The following is a 20,813-nucleotide window of genomic DNA, read 5'->3' on the forward strand; positions in this document are numbered from 1 at the left end:
GGGTTGTGGTTTACACATTGCTAACTGTATTTGCCCCTTAAGCAGAGAGCGTTAGTAATAGTGAAGGAGTGGACTAGTCATATAGCTTTGCTTTTTTGTTGGTGAATATTTTGGATGTTCTTTAATGTCAGAGTGGGGATAGTAATTTTCTCACATACCTGAAACAAACTTTGATGCAGAGGTTCCACAGAGTTTGGTTTTGTGGATTATTTCAGAAAGCTTACTGCTGAGAATGCCTGAAATTAGCAATATGATTTTAATTGCTGCTGTTTATCTTGTGATCTTAAAATTGAGAAATCTGCCCTGCAGAAGAAAGGACTATGGGAATGCTTATGTATGAACAAGAACAAAATTAAGTTTTATATATTGTCCCTTTCAGGTCATCAATCGTTAATTTTTTAGCAGGGACTGAATACAGGTAGCCATCTGATCCAAGGGTCTTCAGGCTGTAAATGTTGCTCAAATTGTTCTGCAGCCCCTGTAAGAAGGAGATTGTCTTTCCTAGGAGGCACAAACTTCTTCTTTATAGATTTCAAGACAGTAAGGAGTTTGTCATTTGGGCTAAGAATATATCTTGGCCTTCTAATGATTTAAACCATTCCAGTCTTCGTCGGAGAGTGCAAAAGATTTTGGAAGAATACATTTCAGCAGTCTGTGAGAACACTTGAATGAAGTATTAGAAACATAGGAAAAAGTATTTTTTAACACATAGTAGAGATAGGTTCTCTCTAATTAATCTCATGGAAATACACAGTCCAGGGAATTTGTTTTGCTTTGCCCCATAACCACTGCACATCTTTTTAATGACTTACTGCTTAATAAATTTTATTCCCTAACATGATTTTTATTATGTATGTTTGGCCTAGGATAGCTATTTTTTTCCCCTTAATGCTGCAACATACTGATTATATTGTTTGCGTCTGCTGATTATAAGGGATTTATGCTAATAAATTTAGGAAGGCAGCTATCATTTTGGTGCTGACATATGCCTTTGCTTAGAGATCCTCATGTGATTGACTGTAATCTACACGAACTGATGTTAGGCTGTGGCATATTGTTTGAAATGGTTTAGCTGTGCAGAGATACCCAACTGCTGCGCAAAGATACCCAACTTTCTGTGACTGAGCCAAGTTGTGTATGGGAAACAGTGTAGGCTTGAGAGCTCAACAGTCTTCCTGGATTCATGTTTTCTGGGCTGCCTCCTATATACATACACATACTGCCTAACAAACTGTGGTAACCTGTAGACTAAACTTTGTGTAAAGCTTTAGTTTTATTCTTACTGTTATGGCAATCTGTCTTCATGTGCTGTTTCCATCTCCTGAATGCTTACATCGTGCTGTTATCAATAGCTATGCATATGGAAGTGATTTGATTGTTCATTTGATTAAAATAGAAGAAAGGGGCCATACAGTAATGCTAGTGTTTCCTGGGGGGACATGGGACTTTAAACTTCCAGCAGACAAACTGGCTTGATAGGGGGCATGTTTTAACTTTGTTACACAAACTTAATTTTGAACAATTGTGTATATAGGAAGGCTAATGCCAGAATCACTTTGGAAAAATTGGCCAAAAACTGTGCTGAATTATTTGTTTCTGGTGACTGCTTTGCTGCTGGTACTCTCTATTGCCAGCCCTGATGTTGCCTTGCTCTGCTGTGGGCAGGTCACAAACCCCTGTTCTTCCACATGTGGACATGCATTGGTGCCAGTGAACAGAAGAGCATGTGAAAAGGGCACACTGGTAGGGAAAAGCTTCAGGTAGGAGGGGGACTGGGAAAACCTTGGGGCAGGTTGGTGAGCAGGCTTCTTAGTTTTGCTGCATCCTGGAATCAGTGGTAGGTTTTCTTGGTTTGTTTTCTGCAAGTGTGAGGTGTGACTAGTGGGCCCTCAGCAACGCTTGCCTGTCAGTCACACCCACTGGGTGGAGAAACACAGCCCTAGGCCAAGGTGAATTTCATGAGAGAACTGGATTTTCTCATGTTCTTGCCGTTACTGATATCATACCTCTGTCCTGAAAAGGCTCTATTGTTGTTCATGTTTCACTTTTAAGTAGGCATTAAAGGGATACTGTTTGTTATTCAGATATACAGCATCTTCTGGAAGACTGCTTGAAAACATAAAAGCATTTTGAGGCTTGGGAGATTTACTTGTAACTGTTCATAAGGGTAAAGATTATTGTCTAACTAGCCAATTGGTCTCATTTGCAAATCTTAGCAAGCGTGTGGAAACAGAATTACTGCAGCTGATCTCAATGAAGTCTAGTCTTGGCAGTGCACACTTTTCCAAATTCAAGCAGCACAGAAAGATTGACTTTACGCTGCTCTAAATTGTTGGCAGTAGCCACAATGGAAGGAGTCTGGGATAGAAAGGGAGCAGTAAGGATGTTTTTTTTTTCATAGTGCACAAGGTGTGCGTGTGTATTTGTGCAGGACAGAGACAGCCAGAAGGGGTGAAAGTAAGGCAAAAACTGAGAGGCTTGCAGGTTTGCACTAAAATATTGTCGTCTCCTCGAAATCACTCACCAAAGCGTCTGCTATAATTAAAACGCATACAACCAAACTCTTGTGCAGTATGCTATGTCTCAAATTAACTCTTTCAGGTCAAGCGAGTTTCAACTATTTGTTCAGGAAAAATATATTGCAAAGCTGTCAAAGTGATTGAATATACATAAGAAGATGTTAAACTGAATCTTCAGCCTGCTATGTGGATGCACAAGATGGAAAATGATTAGAATTTTTCCCAAAGAAGGACAGTGCAAGTAATAAGTTGCTATTTTTTGCTATAAAGTTTTTAGAAAAATCTGAAATATTACTGAAAAGGAATGCTGTTGTGCAGGTGCTGTTCAGATTTATTCCTGTTCTTTCTGTCGTGCACAAGAGAGTTAATCTGTTTAACTCATTTTAGACTTTCCTCTCTACAAAGCCCGAAATACTGGTCTATAAGTAGGATAAAGTGAAGCTAAATGCATTTATAATTTCACCACACACACACAAGTACAGACGCATGAATATACAAACTTATTAAAACGGAAAGGACTGTTTGGATTAAGTGTTATCTTACATCTTCAGCCAGCAGAAAGTTATTTTTTAAATAAAAAAGGGCCCTCAATAAGAATGTAATTCTTGCAGTCATAAATGTTGAATGTCTGAGGTTACTCATTTAGGCTTCATGTCTTGGATCTGATGGGTGGTGCAACCCCTTTTGCTCTCTGCCACAAACTGAAACTTGAGTTTCTGTTGTATTTTCAGAAAACTTGTAGAAAGTTTTTAACTTGCAGAAGGACATTTTTCCGTAGCTACAGACCAAACCAGACTTTCTCAGGGTCCTGCTGTGGTGGAGCAGTGGTAAGAAAACAAGCCTTAGAAGCTCTGGATGTTTAAATAATGTTCAAGGCACTGGCAAGTTACCAGGCTCAATAAGAATCTGAGTTAAGTTTTTTGTTGCTGGTGGTGTTCTTTTTTTTTTTTACTTAATTAACAGTTTTTACTCATGCAAAGAAAGCAACAACAAAAAAAAAAAAAAGTTGCAAGCAGTAAAAATAAAAGCCTTGGAATTTGAATCCATGCATCTGTTTGGTTTTTCTTCTTAGAAAAAAAAAGTAGTATCCTTTTTCCAAGTAGATAGTATCCTTAGGTACCCAAGAACGTGTACCAGCCTCAGTAAATAAATTGAAATACAGAGAGCAAAAGCAGTCTCTCCTGTATACTGAACCAGCAAGCATATTTTAAAATCTTGGTTGCAGAACTGAAGTTGGTACTGTATCTATGCCAGTGAATTTCACCTGTGTAGATGATTTTAATAGATTAGAAATTAGCAGAAGAGAGAGATATGCTGATGTGTAATATACAGTGAAAGTTGCAGAACTAACAGATGTGTAATATACAGTGACAGTTACAGAACTAACAGATGCTCCAGTGTGATATTAATGAAAGAATTATGTGGTGAAATAAGAAAGAATTATGAGCATGATCAGATAGGATTTAATATATACTTTAAAGCTTTTGACCAAATGATTGCAATGGCAGTACTATTGCTAATTGGGAGGTGGGGAATCTGTGGGACAAATTTTCTTTAAAATGGCTTTGTTTAAAATGGAAAGGCAAGTTTTAAACCAGGATACTCTTTGTTGTTGTTGGGGTGTTTTTTTGTTTGTTTTGTTTTAGTTACATGATTTAGAAAGAATTTGATGTGTAAAACATCCTTGCCCAAAACCAAATCTGGGTTAGTTAAATATTTCTTTGGGTTAGTCAGTTCTATATTTGAAGTTTTCCTGTGGCACATCATGTATTAAGGTACTTCAAACTTTTACCTTTTGTAAAAGGTCACAGTGGGCAGAAAATCAGTGCAGCGATCAGATTTTATCTCTTTTTTTTTTATCACTGTTTTTTCAGTACTCTAGGCATTATTTCTTGTCATTACTCATTTATTACCAACTTGCTTATGCTGGGCAATAAACATGGTGGCTGTAAACACACGTGTAGTTTCTGTCAACTATATGAACCACCTGTATGAAAAAGCAGGGTGATTTTTCTCAGCCAGTTCTTGTACATTACCTGCTTAGTGACTTAGTACCCACTGATAGATTTAATCTTTCATCACTGTTAGTTCATTTTAATAGTATGTGTGTGGGAATCTGGACATGCAAAGTGGTGCATATTTTATATCTGAATTTTTAGGTTACAGCAGATGGAATGAAATCCACTTTGTAAAGAATACAGTAACATAACCTAAAATTTATGTGTGTATACTGCCTTTTGAAGCATAGCTTTCATAAGCATGAGCTATGTTAAAAACATATGTTACTTAAGGATACACATAACTATGGCATTCCTTATGCCCCATATCTGTTAGATGTAAATTAATATCCCAGTTTTTAAAAATTGCATCAACTGGCGATCTCAAGAAATGCTCAGAAGTGCATGGGCAGCAGTTGAAAAAAACCAAAACCAACCAACCAAAACCAAACATCACTTTGTGGGTCTTGGTGTATGCCAGATTCTTTAAGTCATGTTTTACCACCAGTCATAAAGTTGAAATTAATTGAAATGAAAACATAGTTGTGGTAGCATTGTGGATAATAGATCAAAATTAGGATATTCTTTGGTAAATGTTATAGTATTTAGAAAAACTGCAGTGATGCTTAGGTTGTCAAATCGTTAAGCCTTTCCCCTCCTATTTCAGAGAAAATCCTAATTTTGTTTTGGGCTACTAGACACAGTTGCAGTTGATGGCAGAGGTGTTCCTCATGCTGCCCTTAGATGCCTTGAAAAAATTCTAAACACTGCAGTGCTCTAGTCTGATTTTGGAATTTCCATGGTATATAAACCCTCAACATTTTAGTTTAATTGCCATTAATTTGCCTCAATTAGTGTATAGTGTGGTGGCATACTTAGTGTTTTAGGAGATCTCTGTCTACAGACTAATAGAGAGGCCTCATGAGCCTCTACTAATAGTTGTAAACTACTTTGTGGGTTCTTTGTCAGGTGATGCTTTAGACTTACAGAGTAGCATGAGTGTGTAACTTTCTGAAAGACACAAGAATCTGGCTTTTCTTACTGTATATTTTAGTGGAGAATGCAGTGCACTTTGAAGAAAAAAGTGCAGTTCTACCCTATAGTATTTGTTGAACTATGCTTTTTTTTGGTACTTTTAAACTGTAATCTACCATGAAGTGCCTCATCCAAAGCTCGCTGGAGCAACTTTCCATTGATTTTAACAACCTTTGGCTGAGACCCATGTTGAACAAAACTGATTTTTTTTTTTTTTTTTGTAGTCATGTCATCATTATCCCATGCCTAAAAGTGCTGCCTTATCTAGTGGAAATGTGTATTTTATCTTCCTGAAATATTTTTGCTTTACTGCCTTAAAATACAACAGAAAATGAAATCCTGAGTGCATGGGTAAAATTCATGTTGACTTCCATGAAACCAGGATCTGCGCAGAAGTTCTTAGTAATACTCATTTGCATGAAAGGTGAGCATCAGCCTTTGTCTTTCAACAAATTAGCCAATGAAGTGGCCAGTTTATTAGTTGGCTGAAGGTATACTCAAGGAAATTCCTATTCCTTACATGCAAATGTGAACTTTTTCATTAATATGGTCTATCATACAATTTCTTTCTCTAAACACTCAAATAAGTCTTTCACTGTGTTTTACCTTTTGCTTTTCATTTTCTGAAGAATCTGTAATAAAAGCCTTTTATGCTACATACCTTCATGTAAAAAGGTATTCGGTCTCCAAGAACAACTTCTGAATGTTTCTGACTACAACTAGTATCCACAGTATCTTCCAGATGGATAAAATTAAGTGTTCATATCTCATCCTTTCCTACTGAATCCAGCAAGTTTTGGAAAGAAACTTCATTGTTTCACATTCATCCACATGTGGCAAGATACCTATGTAAGTCTTTTCTTAACATACATGTCAAAAAGGAGCTTAGCTAATATTATGAAGTATGTGAAACATTTGTATCAGGCTATGAAAAATATAACCCTTTTCTTAACTTAAAAAGGTGTGCGTGTGCACGCATTTGTGTGCATACATATATATATAGAAAACGTATATATTTCATGTACGACTTATAACACAGCTGGAGAAAGTTGTTCGGTTTTCAAAATGAGAAACATATGGCTTTATAAATTGCATAAGAAATATTTTGGATAACTAAGTGTTGTGATTTATTTTACATAAACAAATAAGAGAATTTAAATTAAAAAGATAGCTGTGTGCATGGGACATAAAGCTGAAAAGCTGACTATGCTTATTGCTATTTTGGTTCTGGTAAGTGCTTCTAGGTCCTTGAATTTCTTTCAACTATATAAAAACTGGATTTACTCCAGAGCTCCACTTCTTAACTAGGACAGTTTAAAAACTAAACAAGGACTGAGTCAGTTAATTAATTTAAATGAGATTACAAATCAGAAACACATTACGTAATGTTGATTTAATTACCATTTTTTATTTACCTAATTAAAGCACTCTGAAGAACAGTTCACAGTCTTGACAATGGCTGGTTCGGTGACTTGGCAGCTGCAGATCAGAGTGCTGGTGAAAGGGGAGGTGAAGCGAAGCCTGTCGTGACCTGTGCTGCCCCAAACCATCATGTGCTCTCCCTGCCAGCCCACGTGGCAGGCACTGCAGTGGCATGGCCTTAGCCAGCCAGAGCGTGGTGATGCTTCCCAGCCACAGACCCCGCTGCTGGGCTGGGAAGTGTGCCCCATGGGTGGGATGGATGGGCTCTCAGCTAAAAGGTGTGGCTTTGCCCTGTTGTGCCAGCCGCAAGTGAGCTTGTCTGTTGTGGAAGGGTACACGGAGCATGGTGAAAGGGGATGGCCAATGGACGAGTAGCTCTTGCTGTCTCCACTCCAGAGCAAACAGGTTCAAACCAAAATGAAAACAGAGCCCAGCTTCTGCCTGCTGGGTTGTCTGTCTCCCAGAGACATGAAGGCTTTCCTGAAATGGCAGGTCTGCTTAGGCTAAAACTTATCTGACAAAGCTATGGGCAGCACAGACCAATATCCTAGCTTTCTGGCATCAGCAGCTCTGATACTTGCTGTCTTTTTCAGTTAGGTATACCCTTTCGTTGCAGAAACTTTTCCTAGTAACCAGTGTAAACCTCACCTGGCACAACCTCAGGTGTTTCCTCTCATCCTGTCTCTTGTTACCTGGGAGAAGAGACCAACCCCCACTTCACTATAGCCTCCTTTCAGGTAGTTGTAGAGAGCGATTAGGTCCCCTCTGAGCCTTCTCCAGGGTAAACAACCCCAGTTTCCTCAGTTGCTCCTCACAGGACTTGTTCTTTAGCAAAGAAAGTGATAGGTTTTGGTATTTCATTATATGAAATCAGTTAGCCAAAATTTTCAGGGAAAGTATTTCTGTTAAATGTAGTGATCTGTGAAAATGTGGAAAATAAAAACCCCTACTTCAAGTTAACATAAGGTGAAAACAAGAGTCACACCAATTCCATTTCCATGTTTATAGCATCGCTTCAATGAATATTTAATAAAATAAAACACTTTCAGCTCATTTACATTGTAAACAAACTGTCGTATCGCTGGAGTTAGGGTGAATAATGGTCATAAAATTGTATAATAATTCAGGGTCGTCAGCTATAGAAAGGGTAGACGGTGAAAGACATTACTTTTGCAAAATGAAATCATTAAACTTATTTGGTAAGTTTATCAATCCAATCAGTTGTTTTGTCAGGGTAAAATAATGTAAGTAGTAGAAGGTAAGTGTAGTAAAATTAGAAAAATAATAATTAATGGTGATGGTTTAACATACACAGATTAAATTATTTATTTGCTTTATGGGCTTTTGCTGGTCACGTTATTTACTTTGTAAGAGAGGGAGATATCTTGGAGTTTTGTTGCCATGTTGCTTTCCTATCATGATGATGTTCTGAAAGTCTTTGAAAGATGAAGAGTTGATTTGGAAAGTCTTTTCCCTGTGGGGACAGCCCAGCAGTGGAGTTGGGCCATCTCCATCCTTGCAGGGTTTCATGCCCTGACTTCGTAAGGCCCTGAACAGCCAAATGTGATTTGGAACTGAGTGCACCCTCAGCAAGTTTGCTGATGACACAAAACTGGGAGGAGTGGCTGACACACCAGAAGGCTGTGCTGCCATTCAGCGAGACCTGGACAGGCTGGAGAGTTGGGCGGGGAGAAACTTGATGAAATTTAACAAGGGCAAGTGTAGAGTCTTGCATCTGGGGAAGAACAACCCCATGTACCAGTACAGGTTGGGGGTTGACCTGCTGGAAAGTAGTGAAGGGGAAAGGGACCTGGGGGTCCTGGTGGATAGGAGGATGACCATGAGCCAGCAATGTGCTCTTGCGGCCAAGAAGGCAAATGGCATCTTAGGGTGCATTAGAAAGGGAGTGGTTAGTAGGTCAAGAGAGGTTCTCCTCCCCCTCTACTCAGCCTTGGTGAGGCCGCATCTGGAATATTGCGTCCAGTTCTGGGCCCCTCTGTTCAAGAAGGACAGGGAATTGCTTGAAGGAGTCCAGCGCAGAGCCACAAAGATGATTAAAGGGAGTGGAACATCTCCCTTATGAGGAGAGGCTGAGGGAGATGGGTCTCTTTAGCTTGGAGAAGAGGAGACTGAGGGGTGACCTCATCAATGTTTACAAATATGTAAAGGGTGGGTGTCAGGATGATGGAGCTAGGCTTTTTTCAGTGATATCCAGTGATAGGACAAGGGGCAATGGGTGTAAACTGGAGCATAGGAAGTTCCACGTTAACATCAGGAAGAACTTCTTTACTGTAAGAGTGACAGAGCACTGGAACAGGTTGCCCAGGGGGGTTGTGGAGTCTCCTACACTGGAGATATTCAAGGCCCACCTGGACAAGTTCCTGTGTGATGTACTGTAGGTTACCCTGCTCTTGCAGGGGGGTTGGACTAGATGATCTTTTTAGGTCCCTTCCAACCCTTGGGATTCTGTGATTCTGTGATTCTGTGTGGAATCACAGCTGAGCTTTCTCTTGGAAGGCATTGGGACTGGAAACCCAGGTCCCCACCAGACCAACCCCAGTCCTGGAATCCCGTGATTTTCAGGGGTACAACCACTTGACTCAAGTTTGTGGTGTCAGATCATGTAATCCTGACGGATGGCAGTCTGGGAGGTAGTTGTGATTCTTGTTCGTGGTAGTGACTCTGTCAGTAGTCAAGTCAGATGCTGTATAGGTATGTGAAGGCTGGAACAGCAGCAAACTGATACATGGTACCACAAGTCTCTGGTCTTTTATCCTCCCCCATACCCAAATCATGGGCTATCAAAGAACAAGAATGTATTTACATGCTAGTGAATGATTAAATTAGTGTCTGTCAGCTGAGATTAACTGAGTGCAAAGGCTGTTGCCTAGCTTGTAGCAAATGAAGAGTGAATTGTGTTCAGTGAAACCATGGAGAAAGTTTATTTGGTTGGTAAAAAACCTATGGGGAATCCGCTTATTTCTAAGACATGGCTTAAGAAAGTTTTTTTGTTTTTTTGTGTTTTTTTAGATTCTGCCTCTATTTATATTTCAAGGCCTTTAACATTAAGCTAATGCAGAGAGCATTAAGATCAAAATTCCTTATAGAGTGTGGGGCATAAGGGAGGTATAGCATAACTTACTTTTTAAAAACAGTATCCTCTTTTATGAGCTGAAAAATGACTACAGAGGTGAGCAATACTAAAAATCCCTCAGTAAGCTGGTGAATAGCAGTGCAACTTTCTTGGCTCTTTTGGGGTGTGTGTTCTTCCTGCTCCTGCTTGTCAAAGCCAAGGTGGTGCCAAGAGAGCATCTTGACATTCACTGGATGGCAAACAGTCGGCTTTTTTCCCTCTTCTCTACCTTATGAAGCCGAGTGATGTACCACGGCAGCACCTTTCTTCTAGTGTACAGCAGGGGAAATGGATGTTTTATTTCTTACCAGTAGCAGGCCACAGTAGTCAGTTTTACTTAACTGGCTGCAGTGAGGACTGACTGAACTCAGATATTCACTGGGATTGACCCCAGAAATGAAAATATGTGAAACAATTCAATATAAAATATACCAGCTTTCTGGCTCGTCCTTTTATAGGATTTTCTGAAACAAAGAGCCATTTGAGATGAAGAATTTGAAAATCCTGGTGGGAGCCATGTTGAATCATAATAAATTACACATAAACTATACCAGAGTTACATGAATATCTACCAGATAGATTGGTATGTTCATCGTATGTTCAACAGAAAGGCTGTTCATCCATGGGACGATAACTTATCAAGCCACTGACTGTTGGAGCAGTCAGCACCAAAAAGAACAGAGCAGAAGATATGCACACTGTAGTTGTGAGGTGTACATGAAAGCCATTCCGTGGAAGTAGTACGTGCAGGTGAGCTTTTGCTCTGTAGCAAATAAGTACTTCTCAGATCTGTGTGGAAGAATTTTTTCAAGAAAAACACATTGACAGTAAAGTTTGGGAGGCAGGTTTCTGAAGGGGACTTATATTTGAGAGCTACATAAATGACAATGTTGAAAATTTAATGTTTATATCACATTTACATTATGGGGTTTTATTTGCTGCAGAGCAAAAGTTCACCTGTACAGCTTTGCTACAACTTCCAGCTTAGGAAGTGTATATGTACTTTTTTTAATGTGCACAGAATTATTTGGTGGGAAAATTGAATGCAAAGACAGCTAGACAGACAATGAGTCTGGCTTATGTCTTTCCTCACCATGCTGGAAGAAAAGCCTGCAATTTTTAAGCTCAGGACTCATGCTGTTAATTAATGATCTTGTGCAGATGAGGACAAAGAAAGATTTAAAGTGTCTTAGCATGTCTTTTGGTTCCTTAGTTTCTGTGGCTTTCCAAAAATGTGTCTTACTTCCTCTTTAGAAGAACATTGCTTCGATGTCTCTTTTAATTCAATGTTCTGCTTATAAATTAATTAATATAATTTATTCCTATAATTATCATGGTTCTCTTGCACTTTGCAAGGCTATTTGCATCCAATCGAATCAGGAGAATGCTTAATGATTACTGACACTGGTAAGAGAATCGCATGGTCACAGGCCATTCTCAGGTTTGTGTCTTTCATCCTGAGAATGAGATGCTACTCTGTGCTTGAAGTGCAGATTTACATAGGCTGATAATTCTCATGCAGAATATGACTTTTTTGCTTTCTTAACTGCTTTAAGTGAAGAGTTAGGTAAATTGCTTCTCATATTCAGCTTTCAATGATTCTTTGCTTTCTCAAGATCATTGAGAACCCGCTGAATATATTAGTAGCATCTACTGCTTAAAACACTTTGTGAGAATCAATTTGTAGAAATTGTGATTGATAGGTGGTAAACATAAAGCTAAGTCTGACTTTCAAATTATAGTAATTAGTGAACTGCTTATCTCTATAACTGGACATTTGTTTACTGAGTTTCTTACTATGATGTAAAAAAGAAATATTTAAAGCACTGTCAATCTTTAAATCCTGTATTCAGAAAGTGACCACATTGAAAATGAGAAAGCAGTAGTAAAGGCAAATTGCTGTGCAAGAGCTGAAAAATATTCTTCACTTCATGAATCTTTTTAGTAAATTTTAACACAAGAAAATGTCAAAGGCTATCTTCTGGTAGGCCTCAGTAATCCTGATTCAAATTTCTGTGTTCCCCAAGCTAAACTGTCCAAGCTTTGTTTGGTGCAGCTGCTACCAATTTGACACTTCATTTAGCCACATGTCCGCAGTATTTTTACACTAGGACAATTGCTGTGTAAAATTAATCCTCTCTGATAATCTTAATTTCAATAATGATATGTATAGTTTGCAGAAGCAGAGAATGCCTGTTGGAACAATATTAAAGTTCACCCCCTGCAGGGTGAACCTTCCCATTGCAGCTCCGGAAGGACATGCAGATGAAGGTCCATATACAGAGCAGCATTGTATTTTTAGCATTTCTTATAGCTGATAGACTTTTCAAATTAATATGATTTGATTTTTTAAAGGGATGTTCTGTGTCTTACCATGAAAAGAAACAAGCATGCTGGATGGCTACATACTGTGCCATACAGTGAGATTCTTTCAAGAGTACCAAGGGCCTAAACCATGGGATATGCAGAATCTGACTGGAAGCCTGCCCTTCATTCTTCCTACCCAGAGTAGAGGAAGACAGAGGAAATTTCATGTGAAATTCGCCATCCAGTGTGTATTTTGTTGTGTGAAAGAGTGATTTCGTTCAGGATTGGAAAACTTAGTTGCATTTTTAGTATCATCAGGACTGGTTTTCATATGTGCTTTGATCTTCCAGTACTCTGGTAGATCCCCTGGTGCTTGTCTTCTGTGACAGATGAATTCAGTAGAACTTGCACTGTGAAATGGATTTCCATCATAGATAAAATATTCTGTAGAATCGAGCTTGTGTTAATTTAAACTGTTTGAGAGATATGTGTGTCAAGCTATGCTTGCTAAGCTACATAATAGATGGTAACAGAACTTCTTGTAGCAGGTGGAGGGAATCTTTCATTCTAGGTTGAGGGCTACACTGGCTTTAAGAAGTGATGAGGATTGAAGGACAAATATGTATTGATATGTACATTTCTCCTTTTTTAATATTTTTTTCTTTAATTTAGACACTGTAAGCAGCAATGCATTCAGGAACTTTGACTTCCCTCTGGGGCCCTTTTGGTAGGAGCAATTTCTGCATTGCTAAAATGCAATCTTTTGGTGGTCGTATGTTACTAAAAATGGTATTTAAAATTTAGACTATAAAACTGCTCCAGTTTTAGATACCTGTATACAGAACGAATGGCTGTGTTTCATTTAATTTCCTATTCTCTTGGAGTACAAGAGTGTCTGTCATGTTTTACTTTGCTAATAATTTCTTGCAGTAAAGCAGGTTTTTGTTATATTATTTTATTATTGGTGTACGAATGAAGCAAAAAGTAGATAATTTTCAAAGCAAGTGCATTTATGAATAACAAGTTATTATTTAGTGTGTTTGTTTACATCAAATTGCGTTCTCCTCTTGATTTATTAAGTGCATATCATGCATGTATCACTCTTAGAAGTCTACAGGTTTTGGATTTTGTTAGTTTTTAGGTTACATAATCTTCATTTCACAACGGCAGTTCTCACAGACTAGGAACACAAAGCCTATATTGTAAAATTGACAGTCCTACCTTCAGTGCAGTCCTGAGTCTGTGGAAGCAATGTAAGCCTTTCTGCTTAAAGGAAAGTGTAAAGAAACAGGACTTATCACTGCAAGCGCCATTAGTTGCCTGATCCAGTACATCTTTCTGGTCAATGCTTCAGAAGAAACTACTTCTGCTTTGCTGATTGTGCAATATTATGTTTGGGGGATGGAAGGAAAAGGAATTAAAAGGTACCCTTGTAGATGTGTTTACAACTTGAGTGTTTACCTGAATGTCTCTCTTGTCCTTATTCAGTCATCTATGAGTTCCTGTTATTAGGATCATTGCATCCTTCACAATGTTTCTGCTTCTGCACAAAATGGGTTACATACAGTGTTTCTTCAATAATGCCTTCATGTAGAAAATCAGGGAAATGACCTTTAAAGAACAAAGTTAAGTATTAATCTAATACTGAAGGAGCATATTAAAGGTTGTGAGATACTTTCAAAACAAATTAGTGAAACATTTCTTTCATTTCTTTATAGATTCTGGACAACCAGGAAGTCCAAGCCACAATGATCCTGCCAAGAATCCACCAGGTAAATATAAGTTCCAGAACATGTGCATCTAACATTGTTTGAGAACAAAGATACTACTGTTAATAGTTAAAAAGAGCATACTGGTCAGCAACCTATTTTGCACGCATAAGTACATATAATCAGGACAAGCTGTGATTACTTTAGTACTTTCAAGCTGGCAATGACTCAATTGCGGTTTCATCAACATTTGTTTAATCTGAGGAATTCTTTTTTTGCTTCATGGTTTTTACAATTTTTAAGTAAGAATGGGCAGAGGAGTAAGGAGACAATATCCCAAATTACTTTTATAAAAGCCTTCAAATGCTTTTTAAATAAAAAATAATTTTTATTTTATCTTGGACAAAACACAACTGACTTACCTCTAAAGTCTGAGATGTTAAGTTCTTTATATGTGCACTGTAAAATGCAATTATGTTCATTTATTATATTTCTCATATCAGCTTAGAACAGTTTTTGAACACATTGTTAATGGGTCATGCTAGTGACATTTGGAACTTTTGGGGAGAGATGTCAGTGTAAACAGGCCTTTCAATGATTCTCTAGAAATAAAAATTAAAGAGAAAATAAAAACGTGCCACACTGTTTAGACCAAAGATTCTTTGTATTTCATGGAGCTGTCCTTCTAATCAATTGGGCTGTGCTAGTAAATCTTGTAAATCTTTGTTGTTTCAAGAAGTGTTGTCGGGGTAAGATAAACAAGTCTGACAGCCATACTATCACTTCTTAATGAGGAAGGTGTGACTCCTGCCATCACCGTCATACTGCATCTTCTGATTTAATTTCTCAGAAGTGGTTCTCTTGAAATAAGCTGCAACTAACTCAGTTTGCTCTTTTCCTAAATGCAAAATGAACCCCACTCTGACCACAAAATAATTGTGTAATGCTGGGCTGATACATAAATATTTATACTTTCTGGATCTGTCAAAAAATTAAGGGAAACAGCCTGCATTGTGGCTGTACAGTTTTGTACTATGCAGATGATCAAGTGCCATCATACTTTGTATCGTCAAACATCATGTGTGTTGCATGTGAATACATGAAAGTGGGAGAACCATCTTAGATCATTATACAAAAAGCTGTATTTCTGTAATATAAAAACCAGAAACATATAATGGAAGATGCAGATATGTTTTTGGCTATAGGCTTCCATGCTCTTTCTTTCCAAACCGTGTGGGATGTTATGAGTAGGCTTTTATTTCTCTATTAAATTTGTGACATATATTGTTTAGGATAGAGGTTTAAAAATGCACAATGGTAAATTTACACCTAAACCAAGCCTGCAAAATTTCCTCACAGATAATCACAGTTTTGTAAAATTTGGAGCATTTAGCTATAGAGCATTTATTTTTGTTTTAGAATATCTCTATTTGTGAGTGCAAGGAAATCCAAATACATTACCCCCTTATAATTTTGAAGGATCCTTTGTATCCTCTGGGTTTGGGAAGCTGAAGGCATGTTTTAAAATTCTGTTTCTAAAGTACCAATTAGCATTTGGAGGATAATGGTGGAAGTACATATTTCACTGCTGAGGATCACATTCTCTAATGAGTCCAATCTTAACCCCAAGCTACTCGAGTGAGGTGCAGTATTACTGCCAGAAACAGAGCTTTCTTTTGGCAGTCCTGTGGGGCAAGGCAAGATTGCCTTATGTTTAACAAACTCCAGTGTCCCATAAGATAGAGGGATATAAAGGGCAGAGAAAGCCGTTTGCTGGTTTCATCATGAAACTTTCTACTTGAAATTTGAGCATAACACTTTCTCATGCTTTGGAGTTTCTGCTGGCAGTAGTACTCCTTCATCTGCTGCCAAGTAGGGACAGAAAATGGAAGCCGTGCTTTGCTTCCCTTGAAACCCTTCATTTAAGCAGAGACATAATTGAATGTCATCTGTATATTTGAGGATACATGAACTTCTAGCATCATTTAGCTTTCCTGTGTAGTACTGTCTTGGAGTTAGACTGGCAGGGAGAAAGTGTTGAGGTTTGTGGGACTGCAGAATACAGGACTTCTAGGCTGTGCAGGAGAATGAGTTGCACTCCATTCAGCTTGTCTGGGAAAAGGACTGCTGTCCTGTTCTTTCTCATTAAACTTCACATGAGTCTTATTATTAGAACCAGGCAGTCGCTTGTGTCAGAGCCTCAGAGGATATCCACTCTGAGGTTTGTTTTCAGTCCCAGTCCAGGAGCACTTTGACTGGCAGTGCCAGGAGGGTTTGTTCTATCCTGTTTTGGTCTCATGCCTGTATGTCAAGGAGCCAGGGCATTGGCAAGGGATAGGTGCTGTTAGCTTTGTGTGCCACTACCTTCTCAAAGACATTGCCAAGGAAGAGGGCTTTGGAAACTGAGTTGGCAAAGTTGCTGGTGTTAAAAGTGGGTTTTTCTAGGTTTGGCTAGACTGTTGCATTCTTTAGGGTGTCTGGTAATTTGCTGTCTTAACCATGGAGAGAGGGTAATGTCACTTGCCAAACAAAAGAACATTAAGAGTACTTGCTGGAATTCTTTACAATATGTTCCTAAAAATACACTGAATACTTTGATAGCATAATACAGTACTAAGATGGTGCAGCTTGTGGAGAAAGCGGTGTGTAGTTTTTGTATCAAGATCCAGGGATATCCTCCTCTAAGTTTTATTTTTCTATAACTTTCATCTGGTATATTTCTAAAGAATGAAACTTGCTTTTGTGAGAGATGGGTTGTAAAAGTCACTTCTCTGCAGGGATAGCTATGTAAATTCCAGACAGACAGATGAGCTGAACTGAACCGAACCGAACTGAACTTACACGAGTTCGAACACTGCTGTTGTCTTCATCACTCATTAAGTTCCTGGAATCTAAACGTTTATGTTATGCTAGCACAGTGTTATTTATTAAAAGTTTACATGGTTTCAAAGAGAGAATGGATGTGTTTGTGGATCCATTGAGGTTGAACAGATAGAGGCTCACCTGCATGGTAAGCTCTGAAAATGAAAATACTTGCAGCCTTGCACATTACCAGTCAAAAACCCAACCAACGAACACTTCTGGCCTGCTCTGCTTCTTACTAATCTGCTGGGCATCTGCTCAGGGTTACTGCTGAAGTTAGGCTTTTGAAGTGTGGTGGTTTCAGTGTAATGTTGCATTATTTGCTTCCTGCAAGTCCTGTAGGTCTTTTATGTAGCTAAAGAAAATGTAAAAAATAAGCCTACCTGAACATGTGTGTCTTGGAATACCTGCAAAGGTGGGGGAGGATATGTACTGAAGAGAAAATGAGTGATCTTTCAGTAAGTTCCTCTGTTAGGCATAAGAAAATTATGAGGGTGAGTAGAAAAAAATCTAGACCCACTAGTAAGCTAATGATACTGACACCAGCCATAACAATTTGTTCTCCAGTGATACAACTGTTACAAGCCAGTTCTTCTAGTAGAGGATTTTCTAGGTTTTGTTCTGCTTTATTTTTCCCCCCCTTACTTACTGCCTGCTGGCCACAACTGTTTGATATTAATAAAGTTAGTTGCTATCTGCTGTTGGTGTGAGGTTGCTGCTTGGCAGACTTTATTTATTTATGTTAACAATATGCATTAACAGCATTAACAATGCTAAACAACTGTTTAACACCAGTTGTTTAGCTGGTCAAAGGAATATTTTCATATAATTTTGCAAACTATAACATCAGTCAAAGCTGAATGAGCAAGGAAGATGACTTTGTTTTGAGCCTTTGTGCTGACAAATATTCCATTATTTCTATGGGATGACACACTTTTAGACAGCGAGGCTGAGAAACTATTTCTTCACCTCTCATTCCTTCTCACTGTTTTCTCTTTTCTTTCCCCCACAGTAACCTGTGATATGTTGTCAGGGAATCCATCTAGTGAGAAAATCGTTAATCTGAATGAGGCATACGTGTGTGAATCCCCATCCCCAGACACACTGCTCTGGAATTGGTTTTACCCTTCTGTTATAATGAGAAATTTTATTCTGGGAACCATTTCCAAAGAAGGCTTGAGTGAAATCACCATCTATTAATTTTTATTTTTTTTTCCTAATTAAAGAAGGTGTTGCCAAGAAGCTTGCAACCAGCCTCACCTGTCTCTAAATATGCAAATCTTTCTTGCAGCTGTAGAGCCCCAAAGGCTTTTTTGTGCTTTCATATGGGCTAGCAGCCATAAGGAGAACATTCTTTTTGGATCAAACTCTAAGTAATGTGCAATAAATTTGCCTGTATATGACTGATTTAGACAGAAGTATTTCAGTTTGCAGAATGTATAGTTTCAGAAATAATCTCTGAAGAGTAACGTGTTCTCAACCTTTGCTCTCTTTTGGAAATGCATTAAGCAAATGACTAAGTTTTGAATGACTCAGAACACAGATGGTTTCATTATTTTACTGTATTGCCAGTTATCCTCTTGTGGATGGGGAATTAGCCCCCTAATTAATAGGAATTGAAGAGATACTTCCTGTCCTTGTCATCGTAAGTGGCTTTTCTTGTGGAAGCAATGACGCCATACCCGCAGTTTGGGTATTCAGACAGAATTGTGTTTGAACAAATGTATATTCACATCACCTTACCAGCATGGGAGTGAATATTCTGAAATGCTTGCTGTTTCCCGTATACCTGTACCCATGCCATCTCAGATAGTGATCTTCAAATAAAACAGGGTTGGGTTTGGTCAGGGCTTGATTTTCTGTGGAGCTCTCCCTTTCCCAAATGCTCTATGAATTAGTAATGCACTGATTGAGAGGTGATGCTCTTCCTTGTCAGCCTCTCAGCCCTCAGCCAGGTGGGGCATTCTGAGGGCAGTGTGCAGCTGTGCTATCTCAACAATCAGAAGCCTGTACAGATCATACAGCCTCTTTTTCCAAGAGGAAGAGTTTTTGGCCTCGTGTACTGGTTTGAAATCTGGTGTGGGTAATTGCTACTGTCTACTGGCTTAGCATTACCCCTGAATTTTCATTTGCATTGACTATCCTTCTATATGAACTTACAGTATAAATAAATTATTCTGTGATTACTTCTGATGTCATGTTTTCTTCTGATGCCATTGTGTTCAATGGTGAGTGCAATTCTTTTTTTTTTTTTCTTCAAAACATGCACAAGAATTTCCTAAACCCCTTATATTACCAGAAATCTACTTTGGCACCAGAAAATTCCTCTTTGGTACCTGCTCGTCCTATAGCAGCTTAAAAATATAGAGCTTCCCCAACCTGTTTTTAAATCTTGGCTGTAGTTTGTATATAACCTGGGACCCTCTGAAGTGGAAGGCAGTAAGCATTCATGTTTACTTTCTGTTTCTTGCTAGGTTTTGGGTGACTGTTTGGATTCCTGTATGTGTATTCCATAGTCTATTAAACCAGGTGTTTACTTCTATAAATTGCTCCAGCATTGAAGGATATTATAGTTCTGGTTATTACATTGAGTTTATTGAAAATCTCCTTTGTTTTTGAAAATGGCACAGACAGCTTCTTAGTTCCTTATTGTGTTAAAAAGTTCAGTGGAGCCAGGGGATCTTTTTGCAACATATTTTTTTCATGTCCCACTTACAACATGATTGCAACTTTCAAGAAAAAAAAAAACCCAAACAAACTGGGTATGCAACAAGGCCAGAGACAATTGTGCAGCAGCCAAACTAGCCTCATTCTCTGGACAGATCTTAGTTCAGCTGTTTTAAATGACATCACTGCTGAAATCTTTGTCATTGCTTGGCTCATCTTATCCACCTTCAACTGCCTATAATAATTCTGGTTTAGTGGGAACCTGTTTCTGGTAGTCTTTTTAAGATAGTGGCTTCAAATGCATGCAATAAGGAAACAAACTGCAAGTATGATAACTATATGTATGGCAGTGTGAGACTAAGTTCTCACTACTGGTTCTGACTGTGAGTAGTAGCTGTATGCCGCTAGGATTCCTGCTGGTATTAAAGAGCTTCCTGTAGAAGTCAGGTATTGCAGAGAGCAGCAAGAGCTGATCCTTAAAAACTCAATTTTCAAAGACTCAAATGAAAGAAGCTATACAGTGAAATGATTTAGTGTTTAACTGTAGCAGTTTCAGAAGTCAAACCAACCTGTTGGAGTGAGCACCAAGAACATTAAGTTGCATAACTAGCTCACTGCTAGTATTTTGTACAGAAGCTTCCAGCCCCTCTTCTCACAGTAGCTTAGACAGATGTTGAACCTGTCTCACTTGCAAAAGTAAGTAGACTTAATATCCAAAATAAATATCCAAATATACACAAATAAAAGTACAGTAATGCGAATTGTTTCCTGCACTAATTGGATCCTTACTCCTGTTTTGCAAGTTGCTCAAAATCGAGGCTGTATCAGTGAAAAAACTAGATGTTTAATGATGCCAGGAAGCAATTTTATGTTTTGGCACTAGTCAATATGCAACAGAATGTAAACAGACGTTCTATTCATAAAAATACAATGAAATCAGAAGACATAAAAAAGCCTGGTTAAAGATTTGTCAAGCCAGACGTCACTGGTAAGCTTTTAAGTAATGTGAGAACAAGCCCTTTACGGTACATGTTAGTGCAAACTGAAAATATTTTTCAGTAGGTTCAAACAACTTTCCCTCTCCCCTCCATTTTAAGTCCTAGCATGATTAAAAGCTATACTTGAAGCTCTTGAAGTTATAGCATAGGAGCAGAGTGGAAAA

General features: G+C 38.4%; 1 protein-coding gene across 10 annotated transcripts in view; it reads left to right on the forward strand.

Moving 5' to 3' along the window:
• Nucleotides 1-20,813, forward strand: part of NFIB (nuclear factor I B) — a 176,825-nt gene that overhangs the window by 93,713 nt on the left and 62,299 nt on the right. For all 10 annotated transcript variants that reach the window (XM_065661064.1, XM_065661063.1, XM_065661066.1 and 7 more), the window contains exon 3: nt 14,132-14,185. In XM_065661064.1, coding sequence (XP_065517136.1) covers nt 14,132-14,185 — 54 coding nt within the window. The remainder of the gene's footprint in view (nt 1-14,131; nt 14,186-20,813) is intronic.

Source organism: Lathamus discolor, chromosome Z, assembly GCF_037157495.1.
Source record: "Lathamus discolor isolate bLatDis1 chromosome Z, bLatDis1.hap1, whole genome shotgun sequence".
Classification (NCBI taxonomy): Eukaryota; Metazoa; Chordata; class Aves; order Psittaciformes; family Psittacidae; genus Lathamus; species Lathamus discolor.